The 15,791-nt window shown below is 36.0% G+C and overlaps 1 protein-coding gene across 1 annotated transcript; it reads left to right on the top strand.

The window, feature by feature from the left end:
- Positions 1-702: 702 nt before the first annotated feature.
- dct (dopachrome tautomerase) lies at positions 703-15,223 on the top strand. Its single transcript, XM_006639000.3, has 8 exons — positions 703-1,282; positions 2,863-3,162; positions 5,126-5,226; positions 5,958-6,124; positions 6,531-6,710; positions 10,271-10,406; positions 10,939-11,140; positions 13,739-15,223. The coding sequence occupies exons 1-8, from the start codon at positions 994-996 to the stop codon at positions 13,912-13,914; spliced, it is 1,551 nt and encodes a 516-aa protein (XP_006639063.1). The 5' UTR covers positions 703-993; the 3' UTR covers positions 13,915-15,223.
- The last annotated feature ends 568 nt before the right edge of the window (positions 15,224-15,791 follow it).

The following is a 15,791-nucleotide window of genomic DNA, read 5'->3' on the forward strand; positions in this document are numbered from 1 at the left end:
GGTTTGAAGGGCGCATAATGTTTAGAGGTTGGAAAACGCAGAACCGTAACATACTGTACAGCTCAGGAATCCTAGACTTCTAATCCACTTCACATGATTACAGCAAAGAAGTTGTACATCTCAGCTCTATAAATTGACAAAGAAAACGGCAACTTTGACATCAAGTTTTTTTTTCATGGTAATTGGATATAACTGGAAAAGTGTTACATTTTGTTATCCATCATGTATTCTACATTTGACATCTTCCACAGTACACATCTTTTTTCATACCAGTTTATTAGCTTATTACAATTAAAGGGCATTGTGGTTTGAAGCATGCCAGTATTCATCCACGTATATACAAAAATGTATTGCATATAAATGTTAAGAATTTGCAGTTTTGTAAATTCCTATCTAATACTTGACAATGAAATTTATGTCGCCTATTTTTCTATTTTTTAATGCAAAATGAACTTCCGTAAATATAAGATTCGAAGTTTCTTATATTTCGTTTTTAATCATGTATTGCATTTTTTTTAGCATATGGTTAACTAAGATTAAAATATGAAAACTCGTGCACCTACTCCGACAGACACAAAAATGTACAAGAATGAAAAGTGGGGGGAAAAGAGCTCTCTGTGCTATGTGGAGCCCCCCTAACCAACATCATCTGAGATAATGTATTAATCACTAGTCAGGTGATAACCACGGGACCCCGTTTTGACTTAATCCTTCTAACTAGCTCCGCGCCAATATATAAATCGACCACATTATTTAGGGCTGTGAGCAAAACCCGTAATGCGTGTGAGATAGTGAATTGGCAAATGAGAAAGGCAGGCTTTATACTGTGTCGAATTTAAGATAGACTGTTTTTATTACTGCACACTAATTTTATCAAGTTCAGGCTACATTTCAAGTTTTTATAAGTGTTAAATTGCCGCATCAGTGTTAAACCAATTTGATACGTAGTTAAACTTTAGAGGAGCGTTAACATTTTCTACTCAGATTGGCGAGATGCCGAGAACGCTAATTGCTTTCATGCTTTGGTTTTTCAGCTCACAGAGTTTCGTGGGAGCTCAGTTTCCCAGAGCTTGCTCTACGGTAGAAGCGATTGTCTCAAAGCAGTGCTGCCCTCTTCTTAGCTCGAATCCCGCAGACATATGTGGGGCTTTGTCAGGGCGAGGAAACTGTACAAATGTGCGAGTGGTCGACAAACCCTGGAGCGGACCTTACCAATTGCGAAATGTCGATGACAGGGAAAGATGGCCTTTGAAGTTCTTCAACCGGACCTGCAGGTGCTCGGGTAAATGCTTCGATCTGTTTTAATTGTAAAACACAAGATGAGTTTTGGCTTTGATATTTTAACACATGGCTTGATGTTCAAAAAACGTTTTGGCATAAGTCCACAGAACCGTGAGGAGAGTTATCATGAGCTACTGTAACACGTGCTCCCCAAATCTATTTTTTTTAAATAATTTTTTATTAAATTTGTAAAGAATTTACAAATAGAAATACAATCAGAGGATCAAATTAGGTACAAGAGAACAAACACAAAAAGAAAATAAAATAGTTAACCGCCAGAGGTAATAAGTAAGTTATATGATAAAATTGTATTTTTTACATATATCATATGTTTTCCGTGCTTTATTATTTCTCACATTTTTCATAGAATTTAAATAGTGTTTCAGCTCCACCTCAAAAGAACTAAAAAGGGGAGTATGATTAGACCATTTGGATTTATGGATGTGAATTTTACCAAGAATGATTAATAAATTGACTATAAATAAATGCACTTTTTCCAAATTTTCTACTAAACAGTACAATAAAATGTCAAAATCTGCTCCCCAAATCTATCCAGAATCTAACTTGATGCTCTGTGAGGTAACTAAGAAGGTAGTTCACCTTGTATAATTCAGGTTTTCAAACTTGTCTAGCTTGTGGAAACATTTTCAATAAATCACATTCAATGAGGACAAGTATGTAAACTAATGGAAATCTTATTATAAATAATTCTAGTCTACAATTTATTTTGCAGTATTTAAATGCAGGTCAGCATATCTGCCGTGCTCCTTATGTTAGTACTTGTAACACTGTAAGATAGTGTTGAGTACTGGCAAATCTAGATTTTTGGTGAAAAGGTTTCCTTTGTTTCTGGGGACTCCTGGACAGTCTCTGAAGACCTGCCCCCATCAAGGGTCCAGCTTGAAAATCCCTGCTTTAGCCTAATCAATCAATCAATCAATCAATCAATCAATTTGCTCTAGCTGCCTTCGTAACATTTTGCTTCAGAGCGCTATGTTCCTGAAATAAATTAGTGGTTAGTGGTTAGTGGTTGTTATTTGTACATCCGCAAAAATGCTTTCTCCGGCGTTGGCTGCACTTTCATTAATAGCGGATAACTCATACAAGTTAAACTCTTAATAATGTGCACATTAGATCTACGCCAGTAATTATTTATATGTGATTAGGATATGTTAAGAAAACAGAATGTTTTTGTCATCTGGAGTTACTTGTGCAAACATTTTTTTTTCCAGAAAGCAATGTGTAGATTCTTTAAATAACTGGGTACTTTTTAACCAGCAATGCGCTATCAAAAATGTGAACAAAACATAAATTGGTGCAAACAAAATATAGGTACCTTAATAAAATCATTTAACTAGTAGCTAGCAGCTGGTAGTTAACCTCTTTCAATTCTCTGAATTTTAGTTTCTTTAATGTATTTCATTTACTATATTTTACCATTGTTTTACACCACAGATGATTCACTTATTGTAGGAAGAAAGTACTATGCATAAAACCAAGTCTACTGTTTGGCGTATGCATTTTAAAATTGCTGAGAAGTTTTAATTGTCACTTTTGGTGTGAAATTATATATTTAACTAGGGAACTTTGCTGGGTACAATTGTGGAGAGTGTAAATTCGGCTGGATTGGGCCGAACTGTGAACAGCGAAAGCCTCCTGTAGTACGAAAGAACATCCACACTCTGAGTGCCGCAGAGCTGGCGGAGTTCCTCGATGTCCTGGATCAGGCAAAGAACACCGTCCATCCAGACTATGTCATTGCCACCCAGCACTGGCTGGGCCTGCTGGGACCCAGTGGGAATGAGCCACAGTTTGCCAACATCACAATCTATAACTATTTTGTGTGGCTTCACTACTACTCTGTCAGAGACACACTTCTAGGTGAGTACTATAAATTAAAATATTTTTAATAATAAGCTGTAAGCAATATTCTCTATATGTTAAGTCATTTTTATAGTTACTTAAAATAAGTTCATAATATGTTTTACAAATGGAAAGGGACAGAAGTATCCGCATGTTATGGTACAAGTACACTATGTGGTATAATGGGGATAAAGGCAAGGCATTGCACACGAGGGGCAGTAATATGAATTTTATGTGTCAAATGAGTGGCACTAAAATGGGAAAAACAATACATGACAAAAAAAGGGATTTATATGGATTAATCACTTTTTATGTCTAAACAGTGAAAGGCAATAATAAAAAGACCATTGAAATGCTTGGATATGTTGTTAATAGTATTGTAGAATTGAAGTCTAGGGAAATCATGTTAGAATTATACAATCCATCAGTTAGCCCTCACTTGGAATATTGTGTTCATATTGTGTTTACCATATTACAAGAAAGATATTGCTGCTCTAGACACAGTACAAGAAAGGGCTTCTTGATTAATTCAAGAAGGAAATGTGAGACTCAGAGTGAATTGAAGTTTACATGGGAACTTGGTTCTGGTGTTCAGTATTTTGAAAGGCTTTGTCCCAGTCAGCAGTCAACTCCCACGTGTGAGGAAATGAAAAGTTAACCAAGTATCTCAAATGATTTAACAAATCAGTCAGGAAAAATGAAAGCATGAATAAAACAATTGAATAAACATGGTTCAGTTAAAGAAAGGGAAAGCAATGAATTGCAAGCATGGGCAAAATGATCTTAGAAAGGGCAAGAGATGGAAAGGTATATTACAGTAGAGGCTAAAATAAATAGGTTTTTTCAGTATTATAACAGCAAAGGAACCGTAAAGGATGAAGTCAAATGAAACCGGGACAATAATGAGAAATGTCTAGACAATAAAATGGAAATGGTTGATGTACTAAATGTGGATTTCACTCAAGTGCTCACTAAAGAAGAAGTCAACAACATGCCTCAGGCAGCGACAAAGTGCAAATTCTTTATTAAATGATGCAAGCATAGAAGAGGCAGAAAGGTTTGGGGTATTAAAATAACTCAACTGGTATCTTATCAAATGTACTTGGGAAATAAGAGATGCTATTCAGATGCTTTTGTGGAATTTGCAGTTAGTCACATTTGCAGACAATACCAAAAAAAGAAGTATTAGCCAACACTGTAGAGGTAGCAAATTGACCACAAAAAGATCTTGATGAAATACAAGACTGGGCAAACAACCGGCAGGTGACATTTAATGAAGACTTATAATAATAATAAACTTTATTTTATATAGCGCCTTTAAAGGTGGCTTCTCAAAGTGCTTTAATGAGGTGTAATATTTAAGTACAGAGTGTTACATTCCGATATCTAAAACATAAAATATAAATGCAGAAAAGGAGGTTTATTGTTAGAGTCCCCTGGAAAACACCTCTATGCTTAGCACGACCAGATAGGACCAGTAGATAATAGTTAATAATAACAGTCTCTCAATTGCAGGTTATTTTTGAGAAACTGGTTATATTAGAAGTGAGGGGAGAGGTATGGTTGGCTCCGCTGATCTTTGTCAAATTGAGAGCACTCTATTATGTTAAAATTGAATGGTAAAACCATCTTATAGAATATATGGCACACTGTGATCGATATAAAGATATTGTTCATCTAGAATCAGGCCAGCAATCAGCTATGTTCCAGGGCTTAAATGAACATCCTGCACTAACAGGCTAAAAGAACTGAACGTTGTTCTTTGTAAAGGGAATAGACTATGAGATAACCAGGGTACATCTTTAAGAGAGTAAAAAGAGGTAAAATAACTGTAAAATGTTTTGGAAACCTGAGTATTTTACAACATTGAACAAAGAGGAAAGAGAAACAGGGTGACAATTCAGCATTAAATGTTCATATAAAGGAAAAGAATGTTTACAGCTTTTGTTATTTGGCCAATTTCTCTGCTTCTCTACCAAAGGACCAGGTCGTCCATTCAAAGCAATTGACTTTTCACACAAAGGACCAGCTTTCATCACCTGGCACAGATACCATCTACTTCAGCTGGAAAGAGATCTGCAGGTTAGATTATGCTTCTGATACTTTATACATAAAACTAAATCCCTGGGGTCTCAGTTCAGAACTGTAATATTAATTGTACACAATTTCTCCTGGCTAGCAATGTGTTATTTAACACTGCTAGTTTAACTTTTTAATTGTTTTATGGGCAGATGATATTTTTTGCTTTACCTCTTAGTGGCCAGAAAAATGTATTTTCTGTCAGTGCTTTACCTTTTTTTGCGCTTTTTTATTGTGTTTCCTAAAACAAAATTGTTACACCCTTGACTGAAAAAAAATAGCTTGCAAGAGTTATAAAATAATGTTGTATTGTAATGTAAAGCAGTGATGAGTGTAAAAGAGGCTTATTGCTCAGAAGGGAGATATATTATTCAGGTTCAGGAAGTGCAACATCAGGAAGAAAATTCTTGTATCCACCTTGAAGAAATTTCACTTTGGTTGTTTTATATTCTCCAATACACACCACAGTAATACATTTTTTTCTTTAATAGCATTCCAGTCATAAAAAGATATGTAGTACTTGCACATACTAAGTTTTTACACACAAACAGTCAGTGATTATATTAAGCTGTTACTGTTAACAATAGATGAAAATGTTGTGATGCTGTGCAGGCTAACCTAAAATATTTGTCTAACTTTAAAGCCAATCAAATTATTTGTATTTCTTCCTCTTTCTTTATGTCTTAGGCATTTTTATCTGTTAAGTATTATCTGTTTTTTTCCCCATCTTGCAGAAGCTGACTCGGAATGAGAACTTTGCCATTCCGTATTGGAACTTCGCTACAGGATTGAGTGAATGCGATGTGTGCACTGACTCTCTCTTGGGAGGACGCAGCTCCAATGACCCGTCTCTCGTCAGTCCTCAGTCAAGGTTCTCAAACTGGGAAATTGTTTGCAACAGGTAAGCATGAAAGTAAACGTGTACAAATGTGCACAGCTTTAAATCTTATAAATGCTTAACACTTTTATTAAAAGCTCCTGTATTTTGCTGTGTGTAGCAGAAATCCAGTGTTCTGGTTCAGAATGTCAGAAATACAATAACTAGTTATGCATGAATAGAGTAACAACATTAAAACAGTAGTTAATAAAAATGATGTAAAATTAAAATCTAAAAACAGAAATTCATACTGGTTAGATGGTAAATCAATTAATGCCTTCAAAGTGTACATTGGTGTGTAAACCATTAAATAAAAAGCTAGTTTCAAAAGTTTTGCATTCACGGTACTTGCATAAACTCAACTGTTTTAATATATGCTTGAGCTATTCAGCAAGATTTCGTTTACAGCTGATACATTTTTTTTTTGCAGTTTGGATGATTACAACCGTCTGGTCACCCTATGTAATGGAACAAATGAAGGTTTTCTGAGGAGAGATCAGTTTAGTACGAGGAACTTCAGTTTACCAACTATGAATGATGTCAGAAGTTGTCTCAACCTTCGGGACTTTGACAGTCCTCCTTTTTTCACAAACTCAACTTTTAGTTTCAGGTAATTTTCTTAAATTGCTGTATTAACAATTTTAATGTAGTTTATGTGGTATAGATGGATATTCTGTTAAAAGCTTCATAATATTTGCTTCATTGCAAAGGTATACAAAAGTAACAGTTCTGAAACACGTTGATTTTTATCTAAAACGCTATTTTAAAGGTAACTAAACTGTGGCATACAGTAGATATACAGTATAAAGCGCAGCATTTTCAAAGATATCATTACTTCTGGTCTCACACCTGTCCTCTAGTGGAAACTCTGAGTAAATACACCTTATATCATTTCATGGAATTGAAACAATTGGGAAATGTGGCTTATATTAAATCATAACTTAAGAACATTCTTTGAGAATACCTATTATCAAGCATGACTTGTATAATTTTGCAAATAAGCATAATTCATTCTGAACTATTAAATTGAATCAAAGTATTTTGATGGAGAAATAATTGTTGCAATATTCCAAATTATATTGTAGTCAAATAAGCAAATTGTTACCATCAGAAACACAAAATATAATTTTACATTTCATGTTAGCATCATTTTTTAAGTATCAGTCTAAAAGTTACTCCAGTTGAGGCAGACTAGCTGTTTAACTTAAATTTGCATGTTAAGCTTTGTTTGACAAAAGCAAACTATCCAGCAGCTGGAACTCATAGTTGGGAACTTATTGACGCTAAGCAGGTGTGAACCTGTACAGAACCTGGATGGGAGACCTCCTGGAAAATCTAAAGTTGCTGCTGGAAGAGGTGTTAGTTGGATCAGTAGGGAGTGCTCACCCTGCTGTCTGTGTGGGTCCTAATGCCTCAGTATAGTGTTGGGGATACTATACTGTAAGCAGGTGCCGTCCTTCGGATAAGATGTAGAACCGAGGTCATTAAAAATCCCAGGGTGTTTGTTGAAAAGTCCTGGCTAAAATTCCCCTGGCTTTTTCCAATCATGGCCATCTATTAATCCCCATCTATGAATTGGCTTCATCACTCTGTTCTCCTCCCCACTGATAGTTGATGTGTGGTGAGTGTACTGGTGTACTGTGGCATCCATTGCATCATCCAGGTGGGTGCTACATATTGGTGGTGGTGGAGCAGAGTCCTCATTACCTGTAAAGAGCTTTGAGTGAAATGTCCGGAAAAGCTCTATACAAGTAAGGATTATTTCTTAAACCATTTGTTTTTTAACTTATTTTCCAATTCAGGGTTTCAGGGGAGCCAAATCCTGTCTCAGCCAGCAATGAGCATAAAGCAGGGTTCACTCTTGATGAGATGTCAGTCCATCACAGGGCACACACAGACACAAACACATTCATACCAGGGCCAATTTTCCCAGAACCCAGTTAACCTATCCATATGTTTTTGGAATGTGGGAGGAAACCTATGCAGGCTTGGGAAGAACATAAAAAATCCATGCAGATCGCATCCCAAGTCTGGAATGGTACCCGGAACTCCAGCACTGCAACATATCAATGCTAATCATTGCGTCACCATTTTACAAATGCAAACCATATAACTTTATATAGTAGTCATTTTCAATCTCAGCTTGTGCTTCAAATTAAAGGACTGAAATTCAAGAAAATCTACCTACTTATCAGCATGTGATCAGATGCACTCAGTATGCATTTACTGTATCTTATTAAACAAAATTGAAAAGGAACTGTGCCACACTACATTAAATATCCATGCTCAGTGAACTTATCTGTTATGGAGTTATTATACGAAAAACTTGTAAGTGAAAGATTTAAAAACAAAAATGAATTCATTTCACTTCTTGGTTTTCACCATGTACCCTAGCTGTACTTTGTAAAAAAATTCAAAGCTAGATTTTACGTTTTTGGAAAGTAACTATACACAAAATTTTTCAGTATTTTCTTTTCATCAACTATTTGAACAAAAATGTTTACTGTATAAAAGGATACCCTATGGACTATACTGAAGAATGTACATTGAGGCTTAAGGTTACACATGCAGTCCTGGAAAATTCACTATTGCAAAGGATTAAATAGAACTGCTTTAAGTCATAGCACAAAAAGAAACAGTTTTATAATCAGAGTAGCACAAAAAAGGATGTTTTGCATTCCTAAAATATATTTAAAAAAATGATGAAAGATGTGTAGCATATACAGGAGAAAAGAAATCTCTTGCATTACATTTTGAAGTCATTTGAAGATGCAGATGCAGGTTTAATTTTCCAGTGTGCATGACTGCGTGATCAGCTGTTTTTTAATCACTTATTTAATTAAAAGTAGTCATTGTTTTATTCACCTGGAAGATAATCGGGGAACAGGAATACATTTCTTCCGAATGAAACATGGAGATTGTGCAAGATATAGTTTGTAAAAAAAAATGTCTTCAATCACAAGCAATAAAAGAAAGCAAGTTAATTATTTCCATGATATGGACTACTCTATTTCCAACATATGGTATAGAGATGAGTATGATATGAATCTTCAATCACCACGCTATATATTCATATGAGAAACGGGTGAATGGCCAAAATGTGGATTACATATTAAATACTTTCTTTGATCTTAAATTAAAGCACATTTTGGTCTTTTGCTGGTTATATTTGCTGACTTTGAAACTGAACTATTATGCGTTCTTTTCTGCAAAATAAAATTTCCATTCATAAAAGGTGATACACCATTTCAATTTTAATGCACTTCACTTAATTTTTTTTTATATGTCAGAGCTTGGCTGGGTGTCCTCTGGGGGCCAGGGAAATGGCAGATATCACATGTATATTATAGTTCGGTTTGAACAACATTTATTTTAAGACAAAGGACAAAATGGCTGCTTCTAGCATATGATGTAGAACCTTTATTAATATTTTATTCTTGATTCCTGTTGGTTAATAGAATTTTTCCCAACCCTTTTTTTTTTTACAAAAGAAGGTTTTCTCCAGGGTTTCCTCCTACCTTTTAAAGACATGCTCAGTAGGTTGATCAGTGACTCAAAACTGTGTGTGATCTTCCTACATATCCAACGCATACTCCCTCTTCACATCTCATGCTTGTGTGATAGGCTCTGGGTTGCTGTAACTCTGGTGCGGAATTAGTAGCTTTCAGCTAATGGATAGATCAATGGAAGAAGTCCATGAAGTGGTTTTCAAGCTGTGAGGAAAATCTAGCAGAAGTCAGATGAGAAACTGGTTTAAGTTTTTGAACAAGTAGTTCATGGGCTTGCTCAATGACTCCATTGGGAAAAACCTGTGTATTCAAATGTATTATTGAAGTCCCGTTTTGTATCATGATTCATAAACATGTAATGAACTAAGCAAGTTAGATTTCTAGTAGGTTTTTCATCATTTCATTTTCACGCCTCTAAACTTGGTTATTGTGTTCAACGTACTCCTTCCATTTCCATTTCATTTCAGTTTCAGTGTCACATGAATGTTAAGTTCATTGCTACATAATAACTATAAACATCCATACCTTAATTGCATTTTTTTTTAGTTTTAAGAATTCTTAATCCTTGTGCAGATTGTTAGTGCAGGTAAAGAGGGAGCAAAATAATGCCATAAAATCAGATTCTTAATTGCTTATCTTAATATTTTTCTTGTTCATTCAGAAATGCTTTGGAAGGCTATGATGCTCCAACTGGTGAATTAGAGTCATCTGTGTCCAGTCTTCACAACCTTGTCCACACTTTCCTCAATGGAACTAATGCTTTGTCCCATTCTGCTGCCAATGATCCCATTTTTGTGGTAAGAAAGTGAACAATTTGATCATATTTGTATTGCCAGTGTTTTTCTTTAGTCCCCTTTACATTTTGTGATTATCTGCATTGTTTCGGAAAAATTTCAGATGCCAAGAGCCTTCATTATCTTTTATTTTCAAGGCATTATTTCCTCCTCCATTAGATTCCGATATATAACAAAAGCACTGCAGCCCTCATGTGTCATTTCAGTTTCAGTTGATGTCACTTGAATATTAAGTTAATGTTCCTTTGTTCTAGTCCAGGACAACCATTGTCATATAGGTTTTACAGATAATTTAAACTATTCATGCTACTGCCTTGGAAATGCTGGTTTATCAAGACCAATTATTAGGTTCAATTAATTCATTACAAACAAGGCAAATGGAACCAGAAGACTAATTTGCTCTGTAAAACCAGGACTGAGTGCCACTGATCCATAACATGAGCTATATACTTCAAGTTCTTAGACCAGTATGTTGAAGAGAAGTGAATACTGTACTGTTGCTTTGTTTTAACTGTTGGATGCTCGTTCTTCATAGGTGCTGCATGCCTTTACTGATGCCATCTTTGATGAGTGGATGAAGCGGTTTGTTCCTCCAAATTCCAGCCTGCCTGATGAAATGGCTCCTATTGGTCATAACAGAGATTACAACATGGTACCATTTTTCCCACCTGTAACCAATGAGGAAATCTTTGTAACTTCAGAAGAATTGGGGTATTCTTATGCTGTTGATCTTTCAGGTAACTGATGTTTGATGAACTAAATTTTACTACTCAGGTGAAAAGCATTTTTGACCTATAGCTTATGATTGGAAGCTGTGTGGTTTTGACAACAGAGAAAATAATTTGGCTTACTTTCACAGAATTTGTCTTTATCGTTTGCCATCTTTACCATTTAAAATGTTTCTAAAACACTTCAATTTTCTATCAGTCTGACTTTAAACATCCTAGAATTACATCTTTCTAGAACTTTATATCTGTCATTTAAAGTCATGTTGATATATAGTGCAATTCAAATGTTTTGGGATCAATTCAAGTCAAGTCAAAGTTTATTTATCAAATGCACAACAATACGGTGTGCAGCAGTAGTTGCTGGCAATGAAATGTCTTTTTCTGCGAGCTCACAAGAATCACAAAATTCACAAAAACACAAAAATCACTAAACTGAGGTTACATTTTTTAAATTGAATAAAACTCAATATGAGTAGAGCTGTTATGTGTCCATGGTGTATGCAATATATACATGTAGTGCAGTTATGCTGAATACAGTGAAAACTGTGTGTCCATGTAGCCATTACAGGTGATTTGCTAAAGGAGCTGCAGGTTGGCTATTTACAGTAGCAGTCTTATTGCCTGGAGGTAGAAGCTGTTCCGTAGTCTGTTGGACTTGGACCGAATGCTTTGGTACCGTTTACCAGACGGCAGGACGGAAAACAGTTTGTGACGGGGATGACTGGGGTCCTTGAGAATGGACCTGGCCTTTACAGTCCCGGGCAGAGCAGTTCCCATGCCAGGCAGTGATGCAACCAGTCAGGATGCTCTCAATAGTGCACCTGTAGAAGTTGGCCTGGATATGTGACGGCATGCCGAACTTCTTTAGCCTGCGTAGAAAGAACAGGCGCTGCCGTGCTGTCTTGACCATTATGTTGGTGTGGTGGGTCCAGGTTAAGTCCTCTGAGATGTTAACTCCCAGGAACTTAAAACTGCTGACCCTCTCCTCTGCAGTCCCATTGATGTAAATAGGTGTGTGGTCTCCTCCCTGATGTTTCCTATAGTCCACAATCATCTCCTTTGTCTTACTGATGTTAAGAGAAAGGTTATTCTCCTGGCACCATGCTGTCAGGGTTTCAACCTCCTCCCTGTATGCAGACTCCTCACCATCTGTGATCAGGCCAATGACTGTTGTATCGTCCGCAAACTTAATGATGGAGTTTGAGTTATGCCTGGTGACACAGAGACACATGTTTAACACATGGCCAGAGTTAAACATTTATTTTTGCCTTACAATCAAGCAATATGCATTTGTCACTAGAAAAGTAACTGCTTAAAGTCAACGACACGCTCCTTTGTGATACTGTGCCAAGCCTTTACTGCAGTCTGTTTGAGGTCTTGCTTGTTCATGGAGTGTTAAGACTTCAATTCTGTGTTCGGCATGTAATATGCATGATATGTTGGATCTAGAAATTGACTTGCCAGTCTAGGTTTTTCCACTTTTTTTTTAGTAACTCCTTGGATGCATTGGCTGTATGTTTTGGGTCATTGCCACTCTGAATGGTGAAGTGCAGCCTGCTACATATGGAAACATTTTCCTCTACATAAGCAGACGATGTTTCTGTAAATTTGATAACTTATTCTGCTACTGCCATCATGAGTTACACTATCAATATAGATGAGTGAGCCAGTTCCAGATGCAGCCATGCAAGACATTACCTCCACCATGCTTCTCAGACGAGGAATTGCTCTTTGGAACATGTACAGTTCCATTTAATGTACGCTTTGACTTTTCCATCTCTTTTGGTAAAGGTTTATTTTGGTCTTGTCTGTCCATAATACTTTGTTGTTCCAAAATTCTCCTTATTTATCTTTGTACTTCAGAGAAGATTCAAATCTTTTCTGTGGTTTGCCTGTGCTTGATTCTAATGAGAGGTTTACATTATGCTGTGTAGCCTTTGTAATTCTTCTGTCTCGGTCTGTGGATTTCGACAGCTTCAGACCTTCATTCTGTTTTTATTTTTGGTGACGACAGTTATTTTTGGGGTTTTCCTTGACTGCTGTGATAATGTTTTTATCATCAAATGCAGATGTTTTTTCTTGGCTAACTGGTAGTTGTACTTGTGTTTAATATTGTTGATTTTGGCATATGCATTTTCTGTGCTGTGGTCTTGATTTAGCTTTCTGCTTTAGTATTGCCTGCGTTCCTGTAACAGAACGTTCTTTGGTTTTCATATGATTTCAAACTGAATTCAAAGTGAGACAGGTTGCTAGGATTTCCACAGCTCTTTTACTAGTGCCTAATTACACAAGAAGAATGTCTGACTAACAAGAGTCACCTATCTGCCAATTGTCCGAACACTTTTCCTTCTTTAAAATACTGTACATTCAACGCTCTCAATTTGATTTAATGGCTTATGAAGGTAGAATCAAATTTAATTATTTTAAAAAGTCTGTTCTTAAGAGTTGTGCTTATCAGGGTCATTATGAGGGATCATAGTGAAAATCCAAGATATTCACTGTCCCAATAAATTTTACAAGGGCTTCATGCAGCTAACATCCAGGGCGGCTCTATTGGTTGAAATTCCTCTTTGATACCTCCTAACTCTCCTGCTCTTTTTCTTTTAGATACAGATGAATCTGCTGCTACAGTGCTTCTGTGGTCTACTCTGGGTGGAGTGTTCTTGGGTCTCCTTGTTGTTCTCCTCCTGCTGGTACTGTTTTTACAGAAAAGACAAAAGAGTGGCTTTGAACCACTCATTAAAGCAGAATTCACAAACAAAAAGTACACCGAAGAAGCATAGTCATACAGTATGTTGCCAATGCATAGCTACTACACTGAGTTTTGCAAAGGTTACAATAGATTTGCCCAAGATTCTCTAAATTCACCAAAGTTATTGCAGTAGGTCACAGGTGCCACCTATACAATATGTGTCCTCAAGCGCCCCCAGTGTTTTTAATCATGTTGTTAAAGAAGGGGTGAATGCGTTTTTCCTTTGAGTTTGGGAGATTACCATAGGATTCAGTTTGCGCAGTTTAAATAACTATTATTATCCTGTTATAAAGTCTTGTACTTTTGTAGTCAGGTTATTTGACTGTTAGTTAACATCTATATGATTAATTTGATTTGACATTTAATAATTTTAACTGATGTTCAGATTAGAAAAAGTTCTGGTCAGAAAATGTTTTAGTGCAGGATGATTGCTTGTAATCATTGAACTTCACTAGAGACAGATTTCAGAAAACAAATATAATTCTGAGAACTAGCCCTACAAACACCACAAACTTCAGTATTTGCACTTAAAATGACTTCTGGAAGCGTAACAGGAAGCAATCTGCCATATGCTTAGTGCTCTTGACAAAGCTGGCGCCAGTACTGGAGTAAAACGTAAGCACGGCAGGACATTTCAGTAAAAGTGTTCTCATGGCTCATCTTTCATACTGAATAATTTTCTATACAGGCAGAATCTGCATTAATCTGTATTAATTGGATTGGATGAGTGGCAACAGAAATGTTTCTGAAGCATGAATCGGTTGCCATAAAGTTTCTAGAACAATAATGACCATGCAAAATACATGTAGTAGGTTCTGCATAAAGCAAAATGTATTTCAAGGCTTCACATTCACAGAGATTCTGTTTCACTGAAAACTAGAGATGCTATAAGTAACAGAAGAACATGTTTTCCTCAACATGGTCATACTGTTAATGAGGGCTTCAGAAATGCGAAGAAGGGCACCCCCAAGATTTTTGAAAAGTTGGCATCTGCTGTATGCAGTAGGTTGGTTTTGGATCACTACCATGCCCAGGTTCCATATTCTAACTGTTACTGATTTCTTTAAATGAATCAAGTTCCTATACAGCATCATATATGAATGCTTAATATTGATGCTGATAGAATCTGGAGAGATAAGAATGTCAGTCCTAATTGATTTTTGTTAATATGATTTGAACAAACCACCTTCCCTACAGGATATCTATTACACTTTACAAAGATCTGTTAATCAAGGACCTCTTGTGTATGTTTTGAGTATTATTTGTTAGACTGATGTTTTTGTTAGACTGGGGTTTTGTGCAATTAAATTTGTTTGAAGAATAAACAGAATTGAAGGGCTTTTTGATTTGTCTGTTGTGGTTTGTTGTGCTCTGAATGCTAATGTAAATGCCTTTGTAAAAGGCACAAACTCAAACTTTGTGTTTAGCATTTTATTTTTTTTCAAGGCATAGTAACAGCTGCATGTTTGTGACATTTTAGTGTTTATTACAGGGGATCTGATGGTAACTGCCTCTCTGCGGTCATTTACTGTAGTAATGGCTTGTATTCTGGAGCTTTAAAATGCGTTCCAATACCTGCTGTTACCTTGTAATGGGTTAGTAGAAATCCTGCTGGAAAATGTCACCTCACATGACATCTGAACACTGAAGATCTCTATTTCTGCTGTCATGTCATAGGAGTACAAATATGTTTTTTGGCTTTTTTCCCATTCCTTATTTTTTTTTTAAAATCAAGACTTAAGCCCTTCATTTTCAATGGTACTGTATTTGGGACACTTTGGAAAAACAAGTGAAAGCTAGATTATGACTTGTTGAGCATTCAGTAGTTGTATTATCTGCTTTAAATTTTATTTGGTGTTAATTCTATGTGATTTTAAAGTAATAGTTTTATTTCACAAAGATTCTAAG

Source organism: Lepisosteus oculatus, chromosome 15 (assembly GCF_040954835.1).
Source record: "Lepisosteus oculatus isolate fLepOcu1 chromosome 15, fLepOcu1.hap2, whole genome shotgun sequence".
NCBI lineage: Eukaryota > Metazoa > Chordata > Actinopteri > Semionotiformes > Lepisosteidae > Lepisosteus > Lepisosteus oculatus.

Coding starts and splice junctions, on each gene's coding strand:
- dct (XM_006639000.3), top strand. CDS start 994: ATGCCGAGAACGCTAATTGCTTTCATGCTTTGGTTTTTCAGCTCACAG. Junction 6,711..10,270: donor AACTCAACTTTTAGTTTCAG/GTAATTTTCTTA, acceptor TTGTTCATTCAG/AAATGCTTTGGAAGGCTATG. Junction 11,141..13,738: donor TTATGCTGTTGATCTTTCAG/GTAACTGATGTT, acceptor TTTTTCTTTTAG/ATACAGATGAATCTGCTGCT.